The sequence below is a fragment of the Moschus berezovskii genome, chromosome 6 (assembly GCF_049115385.1).
Source record: "Moschus berezovskii isolate FMDL1 chromosome 6, NW_MosBer_1.0, whole genome shotgun sequence".
In the NCBI taxonomy this organism is placed as follows: Eukaryota; Metazoa; Chordata; class Mammalia; order Artiodactyla; family Moschidae; genus Moschus; species Moschus berezovskii.
In genome coordinates this window covers 13,789,034-13,804,083 of record NC_142465.1, presented here as the reverse complement: position 1 = coordinate 13,804,083, position 15,050 = coordinate 13,789,034, and the positions used below count along the sequence as shown (strand labels likewise).

At 39.1% G+C, this 15,050-nt stretch overlaps 1 protein-coding gene across 2 annotated transcripts in view; it reads right to left on the bottom strand.

The window, feature by feature from the left end:
* The window catches only part of PTPRQ (protein tyrosine phosphatase receptor type Q), a 258,466-nt gene that overhangs the window by 223,295 nt on the left and 20,121 nt on the right, over nucleotides 1-15,050 (bottom strand). The window contains exons 9-10 of one of the 2 annotated variants that reach the window (XM_088836825.1): nucleotides 13,918-14,090; nucleotides 794-971 (exon numbers count right to left, since the gene is read on the bottom strand). In XM_088836825.1, the coding sequence (XP_088692951.1) occupies nucleotides 794-971; nucleotides 13,918-14,090 (351 nt within the window). Of the gene's footprint in view, nucleotides 1-793; nucleotides 978-13,917; nucleotides 14,091-15,050 lie in introns of both variants that reach the window. The other variant, XM_088836826.1, reaches the window with a different exon arrangement.

Here is a 15,050-nt window from a genome sequence, read left to right as displayed (position 1 = left end):
AAATCATGGGCCTCTTAATTTTTAGTGTCTTCTAAAAGTTGTCTTCTTTGCCCAGGAAAAACATGTCAGTAAATGAAACATGAATATATTGAATGCAATGTGATACTTTTGCCAAATTCCACCATCAATATAACAAATTTTAATTTGGAAGGGAACAAATACCAAATTAGAGAAAAAGCAACAAGAGAAACCCTTTTTTCTCACTTAGCATTTTAGAAAAAACAGATAATTTAGATCTGTTTCTTCCAACCAAATATTTTTAATTCACTATATATGACATTCTCCTTATAGAAACAATAAGATCCCTTGACCCTGAAGAGTAAGTGTATACACTAATGACATCACCACGTCATTGGGGTCACCTCCACCTGTTGATCACCCCATGCACTATAGTTGTAACTTTCTGACCTATTTACCTTCAGTGACATTTGAAAACCTATTAGTCAAAGGCTGCAGAGAGTGTGAGGCCTGTGAATGATTTGAAGATATGTTAATCCTTTCCCATCACACCTGCTTTGGCAACTGTAATAACTGATTGTCTCTGCAGCTTGGCTGGAGACTCTAGGGTGCTACTTTCTCTGGAGGAAGGTCAGATGGGTTAGGAGGGGCCAACTCCTGCCTGTGTGGCATTTCCATTTGCCGCATGAGGTTATCCAACAGTTAAAGAAAAAAATCTGACTCCAGCCCATGGACCATTAATAATTGGGTTGAACTCTGAGCTAAGGTTCATATCTGTGCTAGCTAGTACTGGTGGTTTAAATACATTTCACACAGAACAAAAAAATGTACCTACCAAATGTTGAAGGCTGGTCTTCAGCTCTGCCCCTCACAGGAAAGTAATTATGTGGATGACTGTTATATATAACTGAGGCAAGTGAGTACAGGTCAGAAGACATCTCTGCTGAACCCTCAAATAATCCTGCCATTGACTCTACTATGCTCACAGTTTCTGGAGCCATGGGGTTTATATACTGCACCTGAAAACAGATATTTGCAAAGACAGTGATGGTTACACTTAATAATGGCTTCAACCAAGTACTAGTTTCAACAACTAGTAATTTTGGAATGATAAATTTTTTAAAGATAAGATTATTTCCATGACTACCATCTCCCTTATACTCCAAATTTTCATTCTGAAACTATTAAAATCCTGCATCGTTGTAACCCATTATGATCAATTCCATATCTTAAAACTCCATACTGTATTGTGCAAAGAAGGAAATAATTTATTTCTGACTCAAAAATGGTAAAAAAAAAAAAAAATAGCCATCCTCATGCGAAGTTTCATGATTAAAATATTTTAACTGCTTAGCACCCAATAATAAGTTATGTAAGCCTACTGCCTTATTAAAATGTGTTTTGCTTTGCCAATACATGTCCTCATTTGCACACCAGGTGTGAGCAGCCTGCATGCCTACTGGGTATATGTCAATAATAAGAAAGTATAATCGAGTGAAGTTACAGACATGAACAAAATTACATGGCAATAGTTTTCAAACAGTTCAAGACAGACCTATGTAAGGCTATGGGTCTAAGGAATATTTTAGGTAATTGTGATTGTTCCAAGACGGTGTAATGTACCTCACATGAATCGAGTTCACCAAAGTAGCAAATAATGACGTGAAATAAAACATCATGAGCATATCACAAGTATATACAGTAGAGCTTTATGTTAGGACAGCAAGAGAACTCTCTCCATTCTTTCCACTCAGCATAACAGATTGAAAAAAAATGAAAAAATCTGAAAACAATCTACGTTTAGATGATACCAAGACAATGTTAGTGATAATGGAATTACATAATGAATTAGAATTTCAGTATTTTTTGGGAATCCACACTTAGTTAGGCATGTAAGAGCAAAAAGATATGAACTCTGGAATTTATTTTAACATACACCTGCATCAACAGGAAAAATGAGAGATGGCAACAAAGACAGCATGTTGATAATGACGGAATCCAGGTGGCAGGTTAATGGATACTCATTATACTCTTTTTTCTTTCATTTATACCAGTTCAAAATTTTCCAAAAGGAAGTATTGGGGGAAAAAAGACAACGTTTTAAGAACTACTCTTTTTTTGTCAATTTCTTCAAGACTCACCTCCAAGCCCTTTTTTTTTTAAGATTTTTTCAAAGAAGAAAATCACTTTATTCCTTCCAAATCCACTTGAACCCTCAGAATTTCTAATTAATTCATAATATAGATTTTATTTACTTATAAATTTTGGTACACCTATCTTTTAATTATTTTTTGAGTTGAGCCCAAAACAGGCTTTTAATTCCTTATGAACATAAAGCACTTAGTATATTTTTTAAAAAAGTAGATGCCCAGAAAACTATCAGGAAGGCAAGGAATTTTAAGGCTGCTTACTTATTTAACTAGTTACAAAGGCAGGTCATTTGAATATTAACTTTTCTAAGAAATAAAATTGAGAAAAGATGCAAAGATATATCTAATTCTCCAAATGATATTTGTAAGATAAAATTATCTAAATCTTATTTCTTTACCCAGGGAAGTATTGTGATGAAAAGCAGGGGGATATAAATAATATTTACTCCAAAAATATTATGATACATCACTCTGGATAAGGAACCACACTTGGAACAAACTAAAGATCTTCCACCTTCCAAGGCACACTTCAACTTTACTTCCACTGGGAAATCAGAGAAGGCATGAATCACAAACACATAATTCAGAAATGCTCTGGTATTCCAGTCAATAGTTTATGCCTGAACCACACAGCTGTTTCCACTATCAATCAACCACCCTTTGAGAATCCAGTGTACAAAGCATTACAGAGGGTACAATGGGGTAATACAAAGAATTTCCCCTGAACTATGATTTTGCGTTAAATCTCACAATATTTTATACCAAAGTCAGATACATTTTTGAGAGTTAAGCCATAGTATCCCATCAATTAACTAAGTTTTAAAGCATCTCTGTTGACAAATTACTGTTCCAGCCTAAGAGGTGACTGAGTCATTTTGACTATCTGAACTCCCAAATACAATGGAAGGACCCTCCCTAACTATAAGTGATTTGGACTGATAAATTTTGTAAAAATCCAGAATGTTACTAATTATCACCAAGTGTGTCATGTTGTGAATATTTCTCACACTTTGCCTCTTTAAAACAGGGATTAGGTTTTTCAAAGTATGAAAAAGAAATAATTTTAAGAGTAAAAATGATAGGAAAGAATCAGAACTTAAGAAAGTAATGAGAAGTTGCTGAGAAATAGGAGTGGAAATGAGTGATAGAGAAGGAAATAAAGGCCGATTACAACTCCCCCAAGTTTGGCCTCATTGAGTTGGCCTAGTATTCTCAACCCCAGCACTAATGACATTCCATGTTTGAGAATTCTTTTGTTATAGGGAGCTGTGCAGGGCATTGTAGGGACCAGCCTACAATGTGTAGGGAATACACATATTCCCTGTGGTGACAATGAAAACTTCAGAGATCGCGAAATGTCTCCTGGAGAGCAAAACTGCCCTCAATCGAGAACAACTGAGTTAGGCAGTGTCACGATTCATCAGCATGAAAGCCTTCTCATGTGCTCCCTAGGAATCTTTGGAATTGATATGAAAGAATCAGAAGTCTTCAGAGTTCAGTTCCTAATCCACTTGAATAAACCAATCTGATTCTACATGTAACTGTCTTCATTATAGCTGATATGATTGTATTTTCAAAAACTTTACTATGTCAATTTACACTTTCTGGAAGTCTACTCAATTGATTTAATGAAAACGTTGACATATTCTTAAGAAATGCTTCCATATTTTATTATAAACTATAACATGATTTGTACTATTTTCAACCAGTGGCAAAAAGAATTTTATAATTAGTATATGTTTGGAAGCCTTCTAACGGAAACTGCATCATTCTGCACTTATGTGGGTGACAAATCCTCAAGGCTTGATTCTATGTTCCTAATGCTCAACAAAGTAAACATCTCTAGAATTCCTATACTACTTTTGAGTCTTGTCCTCAGCCTCATTCTGGAGCCACTGGCCAAGCATTCGGCATGGGTTCTTATGTTCACCACTGACAAACATTTATATACTTGAGAAACATGTTGGATGAAAAGATGTATCTATACAAATCTCAGAAATTTGTGACTACATTGCAAGATGTACTTAGGGAGAAAAATCACTAGGATTTGATCTGAAAAACAAGTACAGAAGTACAGAATGAGATCTGAGTGTGAAATACAACTAGAAAGCAATTAATGAAGAGTGGACTTTAGGACTTTTTATACTTTTGTCTAGGTGGAATCAGTTCAGTTCAGTCGCTCAGTCGTGTCCGACTCTCTGCGACCCCATGAATCACAGCACGCCAGGCCTCCCTGTCCATCACCATAGTCCTCAACTTATTGGTACATGAGTCTAATTTAAAAAGTGAGCTGAGTATTCAATATTTCATATCATAATATCATAGACAGTGAAACAGTTCTATTGTCATTAATATGTAACTCCCTTCCTGACCCTGGGATCAACATTCCCACTGGATTTCCTCAGAACTTATACAATATATAGCAGAGGTCTCCAACTCCCAGGCCATGGACCAGTTCTGGCTTGCACCTGTTAGTAACTGGGCCACATAGCAGGAGGTGAGCAGCAGACAAGCGAGTAAAGCTTCATCTGAGGCTCCCTATTACTCTCATTACTGAGTGAATAAGTCTCCCAAATAAATTAATTTTATTCTTTGCATTGATATAAGCAGAAAATTCTAAAGGAGAAAATAATTCTGCTCAATTTGGCTCTAGTCAAACTATATATGGAATATAGTGTTCAGCTGAGAAAGAGGCTCATGATAAACTGGGAAATAAATACACAGGAGAGTAATCAATAATACAAATGACTGATGAGAAACTGTGGATATTAAGCCTTAGGGAAACCATGACCATTATTTTCAAATGATAAAAAGTTAAATCATTGTATATTGTTATTACTAATGGAGACACCAACATTTAAAGCTACTTTGTGTCAAGTACAGTGATAAATATTTTTATCCATGTGATCACTTAATTACATCCTAAAGGAAAACGTATCATCATCTCCATTTTACAGTCAGTTGTTCAAGTTCATAAAACTAGTCATAGCATGGTAAACATTAGAGGACAAACACTTCAGTTCAAAACTGTTAAAGAACATGGTAGTTTCTTATTTATATATGTTCCAGACCTATCATAGTGCCTGGAACTTTATCGTTACCTAATAAATGCATGCCTGTGAGACCACAAAGAAGCATGGTTTAAAGCTTACAGAACCAGGAGCTGATTACACGGTCGTGGATACCCTATTGCCAGAGTTGATCAAATATTTTAGCAGAGGCTGATTTCCAATCATTTATTAGTCATGTTATTGATTACCTCCATATATAAGCTTGGAAGTCGAAACAAAAGTCCTCAAACCCTGAGATTAAATTTTCAATGTTTTTTTCAAGTATGTGTTTAAATAGTGAAAGTAAAATCCTATACATATTTCAGGATGGTTAAATAACTCCTGTCTATTAAGAAACAAACAAGTCATGAGAGGTCACTGGAAAAAATTTCAATAAGGGTGATGATATCAGAGTAAACCTAGCATAGGATGATTATATTTTAATACTTTTTGAAAAGTGTCATCATCATGATGTATGCAGGTAGCTAAAAATACAAGAGATGATGAAGGATTTTCAATGAAAATAATATTTTCCTGTCTGTAGCTTTCCAACTGCAAGTCTCACTCTCTAGAAAAAACATTTTTTTGAGATTTCAAAATCAATTATTTTTAACTAAGATATAATCAACATATAACATCAAATTACTTTCCAGTGTGCAACATGATTCAATATTTGTCTATTTGTTGGAAGCAACATCTTTAATCATTTCTGTTTCAGTTCTTATGGTGTTACTTCTAAAATCACTAGATAATATGCTTTACTTTTCCGTTAAGGGTCATTTAGGCTTCCCTTGTGGCTCAGCTGGTAAAGAATCTGCCTGCAATGTAGGAGACCTGGGTTCGATCCCTGGGTTGGGAAGATCCCCTGGAGAAGGGAAAGGCTGCCAATCTAGTATTCTGGCCTGGAGAATCCATGGACTGTATAGTCCATGGCGTCGCAAAGAGTCACTTACTTTAGACAGTATCAATTGACTTTCTGCTACAACTGCTGCTGCTGCTAAGTCACTTCAGTCGTGTCCGACTCTGTGTGACCCCATAGACAGCAGCCCACCAGGCTCCCCTGTCCCTGGGAATCTCCAGGCAAGAACACTGGAGTGGGTTGCCATTTCCTTCTCCAATGTGTGAAAGTGAAAAGTGAAAGTGAAGTCGCTCAGTCTGCTACAACAGGTAAGCATTAATTACTAAAACAGATGCATATTCATGTTCCAAGTCCATTCTCATTTTTTATTTACTTTTATAGTTTAAATGCATTAATACTTTAATCAGGATGGACTGTAACCCAGAGACTGCAGAGCAATGCCTCTCTCATGATCTTTCTGCCATCCCTACCTCCTGCTGTCCATGCTTTTGCATAATCCCTTCCCCTTGCGTAGGAAGTGTGATTTTCATCCAACCAATGGACTAAGGGAAAGGCGATGGGATGTCACTCCCATGTTTACACCATATAGACTGTCCTTGCTGTCTTGATGAAGTGAATGGCCATGTTGGGAAAGTTCTGTGGCAAGAAACTGTGGGGGAACCCTATGAGCTGGAGCTAAGGATAGTCTCTAGTCAAAGAGCCAGCAAGGATCCAAGGCGCTCAGTTTTATAATCAAAAGGAAATTAAATCTGCCAAAAATCTAAATCAGCCAAGAAGTAGATTCTTCCCCAGTTAAGCATCTATATGAGAACACAGGAAGGAAAGACCCTTAACTGCAGCCTTATGAGACCCTAAGCAGAGAACCTACACAAACTGTCTGGATTCCTGACCCACCGAAACTGCGAGATGATAAATGTGAATTGTTTTAAGATTGTGGCAAACTGTTATACAACGGAAAACTACTAGTGCAGTAAGCTAACAAAAATAGTCCAGGCAATCCTGAGCTGGAGTGAGGACACAAGAATGGAATACAGAGGTATGAAGGTTACACTTTGAACTGGCCTTAACATTAAGTGGCTATTAATCGCTAAGTATAACCAAGTCAGAGGTAACTCCAAGATTCTAAGCCCTCAAGAAGACAAGATAATGGTGCCATTATCCAAAAAGAGAGACATCAGACATATAAAATGCCACAAAAGCCTCCCAAATGCTTCAATAATGACTTTCAGATCAGAGATGTGTGGTGTGACCAATCCAAGGGGATAGGGAATTCTATTTAATTCTAATTATTAATTATTAATTTAATTCTAATTATTTCATATCTGGGTTTTAACTCAGTCTCTCTCTTGACTTTGTTATTGATCACTAAAACTATCAATTACCCTTACAGACTTTCTTCTTCTGTCCCATAGGAAAACTAATAGGTCCCTATCACTGTCCCAGGATTTCTATCTACAGTTTCTTCCTTCCAATCAAGAACCAAGTCCTATTATCTCAAAAAAGATGCTTGTTTTGTTGTTTTATGGGGGTAGATGAGTTTAAATGTGATGAGTCCTGGCAGAACTTCCCCACAAATGATTGTAATTAGGGATGCAAAGTGTCAGAAAAATCATCGTGGAAAACGAGGTGAAAGAGTCATGCAAATAGGAAGCAGTGACTGAATCTGTAACATGGCTGAAGACAGAACTCTCTGGAAAAGCCTTATAAGGAAGGAATCAAAAAAGAGTAAAAGAGCTGGCTTTCTTAATTTATTCATTTTTCATAGTACAAGGACAAATTTTTTTTTTTGCAAAGTTGCAGTATATGACAGTGGAGCAAGTACTAAGGAGAAAATAGTTGGGTCAAAAGCTGGAGAGCTGGAGGAAAAGGAATGGATTTTGGAGGACACAGGGAAGATGAGGACAGTTAAAAACATATATCCGCCTTATTTGACATGTAGGAGGTCACTGGTAACTTCTAACAAGACTTCAAGGAGTTCAAAAATTCTTAGGACACGGTGTGGAGGCTATACTCTGAGAAGTTAAAGAGTGAATAGAAAATACCTTTTCCTACACCAAGGTAAAAGAAAAGGATATATATACTAAACCAGAGGCTTTATCTGTTATCTCCTTTACTCCTTATCATACCCATCAATATAAGGCAGGCATATAAGCTCTACTTTAAAAATGAGGGCAGTAAGTCTCCAAAAGTTGACTCAAGGTCATAGAGCAAGGAAAAGGCAGAGGCAGGGTAGGACACTAGCTCAAATGGACTTAGAGCCACACGTGTCTCCCCATGTCAACCTCTTGAAAGGTAAACCCAAACACCAATCACACAGGAAAGCAGAAATATCAGTAATGGGTCTGATTTAATGAAGAAATATACAATAACAGAAATAAAAGTATAATGTCTCCTTTTGTTGAAACTAATGTTGTGTCCCAATGAGGGTGAAAGGTCCAATGCCATGATTAATATTACAACAGGTCACAAATGTTCAGGTCACCAGACTAACCATACATCAGGTGGAGTTCTAAGCTCTTCACACATTAATCCATGCCGGCCCCGGCGGCGCAGACGCGAGAGACGCCGGCCCCGGCGGCGCAGACGCGAGAGACTCCGGCCCCAGCGCAACCGACCAGGCAAAGAGGCACGGCGGAGAGGAGCTACCCCACGCCTGAAGCCAGGGCCAGCGGCCGAGAGGAGCTGCCCCATGTCCAACAGGCGGTGGCAGCGCGGGCGCAGGAGGGCTGAGAGGAGCTACTCCGCGTTCAAGGTCAGGAGGGGCGGCCTTGAGGAGATACCCCTCGTCCAAGGTAAGGTACAGCGGCTGCACTTTGCTGGAGCGGCTGTGAAGAGATTTTCCACGACCGAGGTAAGAGAAACCCAAATAAGAGGGTAGGTATTGGGAGGGGGCATCAGAGGGCAGACAAACTGAAATCATAATCACAGGAAACTAGTTGATCTGATCACATGGACCACAGCCGAATGTGGTCCACTGGAGAAGGGAATGGCAAACCACTTCAGTATACTTGCCTTGAGAACCCCATGAACAGTAACAAAGGGCAAAATGATACGATACTGAATGAGGAATTCCCCAGGTCGGTAGGTGCCCAGTATGCTACTGGAGCTCAGTGGAGAAATAACTCTAGAAGGAATAAAGGGATGGAGCAAAAGCAAAACCAATACCCAGTTGTGGATGTGACTGATGATAGAAGCAAGGTCCAATTCTGTAAAGAGCAATATTGCATAGGAACCTGGAATGTTAGGTCCATGAATCAAGGCAAATTGGAAGTGGTCAAACAGGAGATGGCAAGAGTGAACATAGACATTCTAGGAATCAGTGAACTAAAATGGACTGGAATGGGTGAATTTAACTTAGATGACAATTATATCTATTACTGTGGGCAGGAATCCCTTAGAAGAAATGGAGTAGCCATCATGATCAACAAAAGAGTCCGAAATGCAGTACTTGGATGCAATCTTAAAAACGACAGCATGATTTCTGTTCGTTTCCAAGGCAAACCATTCAATATTACAGTAATCCAGGCCTATGCCCCAACCAGTAATGCTGAAGAAGCCGAAGTTGAACGGTTCTATGAAGACCTACAAGACCTTTTAGAACTAACACCCAAAAAAGATGTCCTTTTCATTATAGGGGACTGGAATGCAAAAGTAGGAAGTCAAGAAACACCTGGAGTAACTGGCAAATTTGGCCTTGGAGCACAAAATGAAGCAGGGCAAAGGCTAATAGAGTTTTGCCAAGAGAACGCACTGGTCATAGCAAACACCCTCTTCCAACAACACAAGAGAAGACTCTACACATGGACATCACCAGATGGTCAACACCGAAATCAGATTGATTATATTCTTTGCAGCCAAAGATGGAGAAGCTGTATACAGTTAGCGAAAACAAGACCAGGAGCTGACTGTGGCTCAGATCATAAACTCCTTATTGCCAAATTCAGACTTAAATTGAAGAAAGTAGGGAAAACCACTAGACCACTAAATCAAATCCCTTATGATTATACAGTGGAAGTGAGGAATAGATTTAAGGGACTAGATCTGATAGAGTGCCTGAAGAACTCTGGACGGAGGTTCGTGACATTGTAAAGGAGACAGGGAACCAAGACCATCCCCGTGGAAAAGAAATGCAAAAAAACAAAATGGCTGTCTGAGGAGGCCTTACAAATAGCTGTGAAAAGAAGAGAAGCGAAAAGCAAAGGAGAAAAGGAAAGATATAAGCATCTGAATGCAGAGTTCCAAAGAATAGCAGGGGGACATAAGAAAGCCTTCCTCAGTGATCAATGCAAAGAAATAGAGGAAAACAACAGAATAGGAAAAACAAGAGATCTCTTCAAGAAAATTAGAGATTCCAAGGGAACATTTCTGCAAAGATGGACTCCATAAAGGACAGAAATGGTATGGACCTAACAGAAGCAGAAGATATTAAGAAGAGGTGGCAGGAATACACAGAAGAACTGTACAAAAAAGATCTTCACGACCAAGATAATCATGATGGCGTGATCACTGACCTAGAGCCAGACATCTTGGAATGTGAAGTCAAGTGGGCCTTAGAGAGCATCAGTACGAACAAAGCTAGTGGATGTGATGGAATTCCAATTGAGCTATTTCAAATCCTGAAAGATGATGCTGTGAAAGTGCTGCAGTCAGTATGCCAGCAAATTTGGAAAACTCAGCAGTGGCCACAGGACTGGAAAAGGTCAGTCTTCATTCCAATCCCAAAGAAAGGCAATGCCAAAGAATGCTCAAACTACCGCACAATTGCACTCATCTCACACACTAGTAAAGTCATGCTCAAAATCCTCCTAGCCAGGCTTCAGCAGTATGTAAACCGTGAACTCCCAGATGTTCAAGCAGGTTTTAGAAAAGGCAGAGGCACCAGAGATCAAATTGCCAACATCTGCTGGATCATGGAGAAAGCAAGAGAATTCCAGAAAAACATCTATTTCTGCTTCATTGACTATGCCAAAGCCTTTGACTGTGTGGATCACAGTAAAGTGTGGAACATTCTGAAAGAGATGGGAATACCAGACCACCTGACCTGCCTCTTGAGAAACCTGTATGCAGGTCAGGAAGCAACAGTCAGAACTGTACATGGAACAACAGACTGGTTCCAAATAGGAAAAGGAGTGCGTCAAGGCTGTATATTGTCACCTTGCTTATTTAACTTATATGCAGAGTACATCATGAGGAACGCTGGGCTGGAAGAAGCACCAGCTGGAATCAAGATTGCTGGGAGAAATATCAATAATCTCAGATATGCAGATGACACTACCTTTATGGCAGAAAGTGAAGAGGAACTCAAAAGCCTCTTGATGAACGTGAAAGAGGAGAGTGAAAAGGTTGGCTTGAAGCTCAACATTCAGAAAACAAAGATCATGGCTTCTGGTCCCATCACTTCATGGGAAATAGATGGAAAACAGTGGAAACAGTGTCAGACTTTGTTTTTTTGGGCTCCAAAATCACTGTAGATGCTGATTGCAGCCATGAAATTAAAAGACGCTTACTCCTTGGAAGGAAAGTTATGATCAACCTTGATAATATATTAAAAAGCAGAGACATTACTTTGCCAACCAAGGTCCGTCTAGTCAAGGCAATGTTTTTTCCCGTGGTCATGTATGGATGTGAGAGTTGGACTGTGAAGAAAGCTGATCGCCGAAGAATTGATGCTTTTGAACTGTGGTGTTGGAGAAGACTCTTGAGAGTCCTTTGTACCGCAAGGAGATCCAACCAGTCCATTCTAAGGGAGATCGATCCTGGGTATTCATTGGAAGGACTGATGCTAAAGCTGAAACTGCAATACTTTGGCCACCTCATGCGACGAGTTGACTCACTGGAAAAGACTCTGATGCTGGGAAGGGTTGGGGGCGGGAGGAGACGGGGACGACGGAGAATGAGATGGCTGGATGGCATCACCGACTCTGTGGACATGAGTTTGAGTGAACTCCGGGAGTTGTGATGGACAGGGAGGCCTGGTGTGCTGTGATTCATGGGGTCGCGGAGAGTCGGACACGACTGAGCGACTGAACTGAACAACTCTGTGTTATACAGACTCTTAGAGACCCATCTTAAAGAGGAAACAAGTTCAGAGAGTCAGGTCTACTCTTCCAAGGTTAAACCATCAGTAAGGGCAAAACCAAGGTTTAAACCCAGCATTCTGTCTCCTAGGTCCATGCACTTAACCTCTCTGCTGTAAAACACACTGCTCCTGCTGCTGCTAAGTCGCTTCATTCGTGTCCAATTCTGTGAGACCTCATAGACGGCAACCCACCAGGCTCCCCCGTCCCTGGGATTCTCGAGGCAAGAATACTAGAGTGGGTTGCCATTTCCCTCTCCAGTGCATGAAAGTGAAAAGTGAAAGTGAAGTTGCTCAGTCGTGTCCGACCCTTAGCGACCCCATGCTCGCTCCCCACCAGGCTCTTACGTCCATAGCATTTTCTAGGCAAGAGTACTGGAGTGGGTTGCCATTGCCTTCTCCAGTAAAACACACTAACTGACCAAATTAGGAATATAAACCCAGATTTGTATATACCAAAGCTCATGTGATCTCTATTATGTCACAGGGATTGTGGATCATATCACAAGAAGTCTTTCCAGAATCTCTTAGTTTCAAGAGAAAAACTGGCATGGCTTATCATTCAATAGATGTCATTAGCAGAAGTGGGAGACCTGCCACACAATCCTAAAAAAGTGAAGTATCTAATTTAAGGCCTTCTCAACAGAAGCAGAGACTTAAGCTTTTGCCCTGTGCCTGAGCTGTAGACTGAAGTATCAGAGAAAGCATAACTCAACATCTTTTACACAAGAGGAATGGAGTCAACAGTGGATTAAACTATAACCCTGGGCCAGAGGTCAAACAACTTGTACTAATGAGTCCTGGTTGGCCAGAATGCATTAAGCACATAGCAAGGTAACTTTCAGGTGGGTATTAGAAATAGAGGAAGTCTGGGACTAGGAATAGAATGGACAATATACGTGCAGAAAAACAAGAGCACAGCTAGAAGTAATGATTCTGGACCAAACAAGTGGAACCTAATTGCTGAATAACCAGCAGGTAGGGCCTCCAAGTTGTTCTACACTCACTGGTCTTAAATAGGTGTATTTTTTGTGAGCCCCAGGAACCACCAATATCTGGATACAATCAGTCTAAAGTCTTAGAAGGATTTCCCAGGTGAGCAGCTGGCTAGATGAGGTAAATGAAGACAGTGAAGGAAAAATTAGTGCTGCCTATATTGGGTTGGCAAAAATGTTCATTTGGATTTTTCCATAGCGTCTAACAGAAAATCCTGAGCAAACTTTTTGGCCAACACAGCACTTACAAATATAAACAAAGGGGGGAAAGAAGGCTTCCAGTGCGGCTAAAAGCAAACACTGTCCTCTTATTTTATGTTTATGACGATTTCATCTCTTATTTATTTGATTTCTTTAGTCAAATGTATATTGCTTGTTTTTAAATGAGGTATCTTTAAGAAATCTGGCTTCCTAAGACGAAGGAGGACACAACCATTTGTCAACAACAGTTACTAAAGTTGTCGTGTCTTTCTTTGGCAACTGTTCCAAATCGCAAGCACAACCTTTGATGAGTATTTAAATCTTAATAGGAGTTTCCAAACCATTAACTTTATTACCATAATAATATTCACTTATGGAAGTACCTTTAGTCCCGCTTAGTTGCCCAATTAACATTTTTCATATGCTGAAAAAGAATAATAGCACTTAATAATAAATGTTTTGAAATGAAATATGATGAGCTAGATTATCAGCATAGCTAAATTTACTTCACTTTGTACTTTGAAGCTTGTCAAATATTTTATGTTTGCATGTTGGCAAATCTCCCAAATCATCTGGGTCAAAACCAGGTAGAAAGGGCTCGACAAAATAAGAAAGTCAAGGGCAGTACCTCATCTTTTCCGATGAGCAGAGTATCTTCTAAAATCACTCTTGTCTCTGAAACTAATACTTTCACTCGATATTGGTTAATAATTCCATTTGGTTGTCGTGGTTTCTTCCAAGTAATTCTTATTTCTGTGGCTTCTACTTCTGCAACCTGCAAATCAAATACTGCACCTGGAACTAAAAAAGAGAAGAAGAGGAGGGAACTTTAAAAATATATTCTCAAATTTCTAAAAATTCCTGAAGTTAGTTCATGACTGAAGACATATAAGCAATTCTGTTAGAAAACAGACTAAAACAATTTACTAATTTATTAACAATTGGATTTGTATCAGATCCTTTAAAAACAGATAACTAACGTTAAATTTCTACACATTGTTCTCCACATGTACACAAGAAACAGAGTAACATAATTTTCCCAAATTAAAATGCCATAATATTTGTTCAGAACAAATTAATTTATAAAAATAACTTTCCAGGGAAAGTTGTTTATGACTGATGAATTCCCAATAGAAATCTTGAAGGCTTTACAAAAATTAAAACATACCGAAAGATAATATCTGGAATACTCTGAATGCAATTTCATGTAGCTAGTAAACTCTATTGCTGCTGCTGCTGCTAAGTCGCTTCAGTTGTGTCTGACTCTGTGCGAACCCATAGACGGCAGCCCACCAGTCTCCCCCATCCCTGGGATTCTCCTGGCAAGAACACTGGAGTGGGTTGCCATTCCCTTCTCCAATGCATGCAAGTGAAAAGTGAAAGTGAAGTCGCTCAGTCATGTCCGACTCTTTGCGACCCCAAGGACTGCAGCCTACCAGGCTCCTTCACCCATGGGATTTTCCAGGCAAGAGTACTGGAGTGGGTTGCCATTGCCTTCTCCAGGTAAACTCTATTAGGCAATTTTTAATTTGTTTGAAAAATTAATTGATTTTTGTCTGCTGATTTTATAAATTATGTGAATTTCAAATTTCAGATGCCCTTACTCTTTGCAGTAGTAAAGAAAAAGAAGGAAAAACAATTGGTTTTAGATAAGGCACCAACTACTTAAATTCCAGTTAGAAAGTCACCAAGTGGTGATCATTTTGTAATGAATACAAACATCAAATTACTAAATAAATACATAAATGTATGTATGTCATC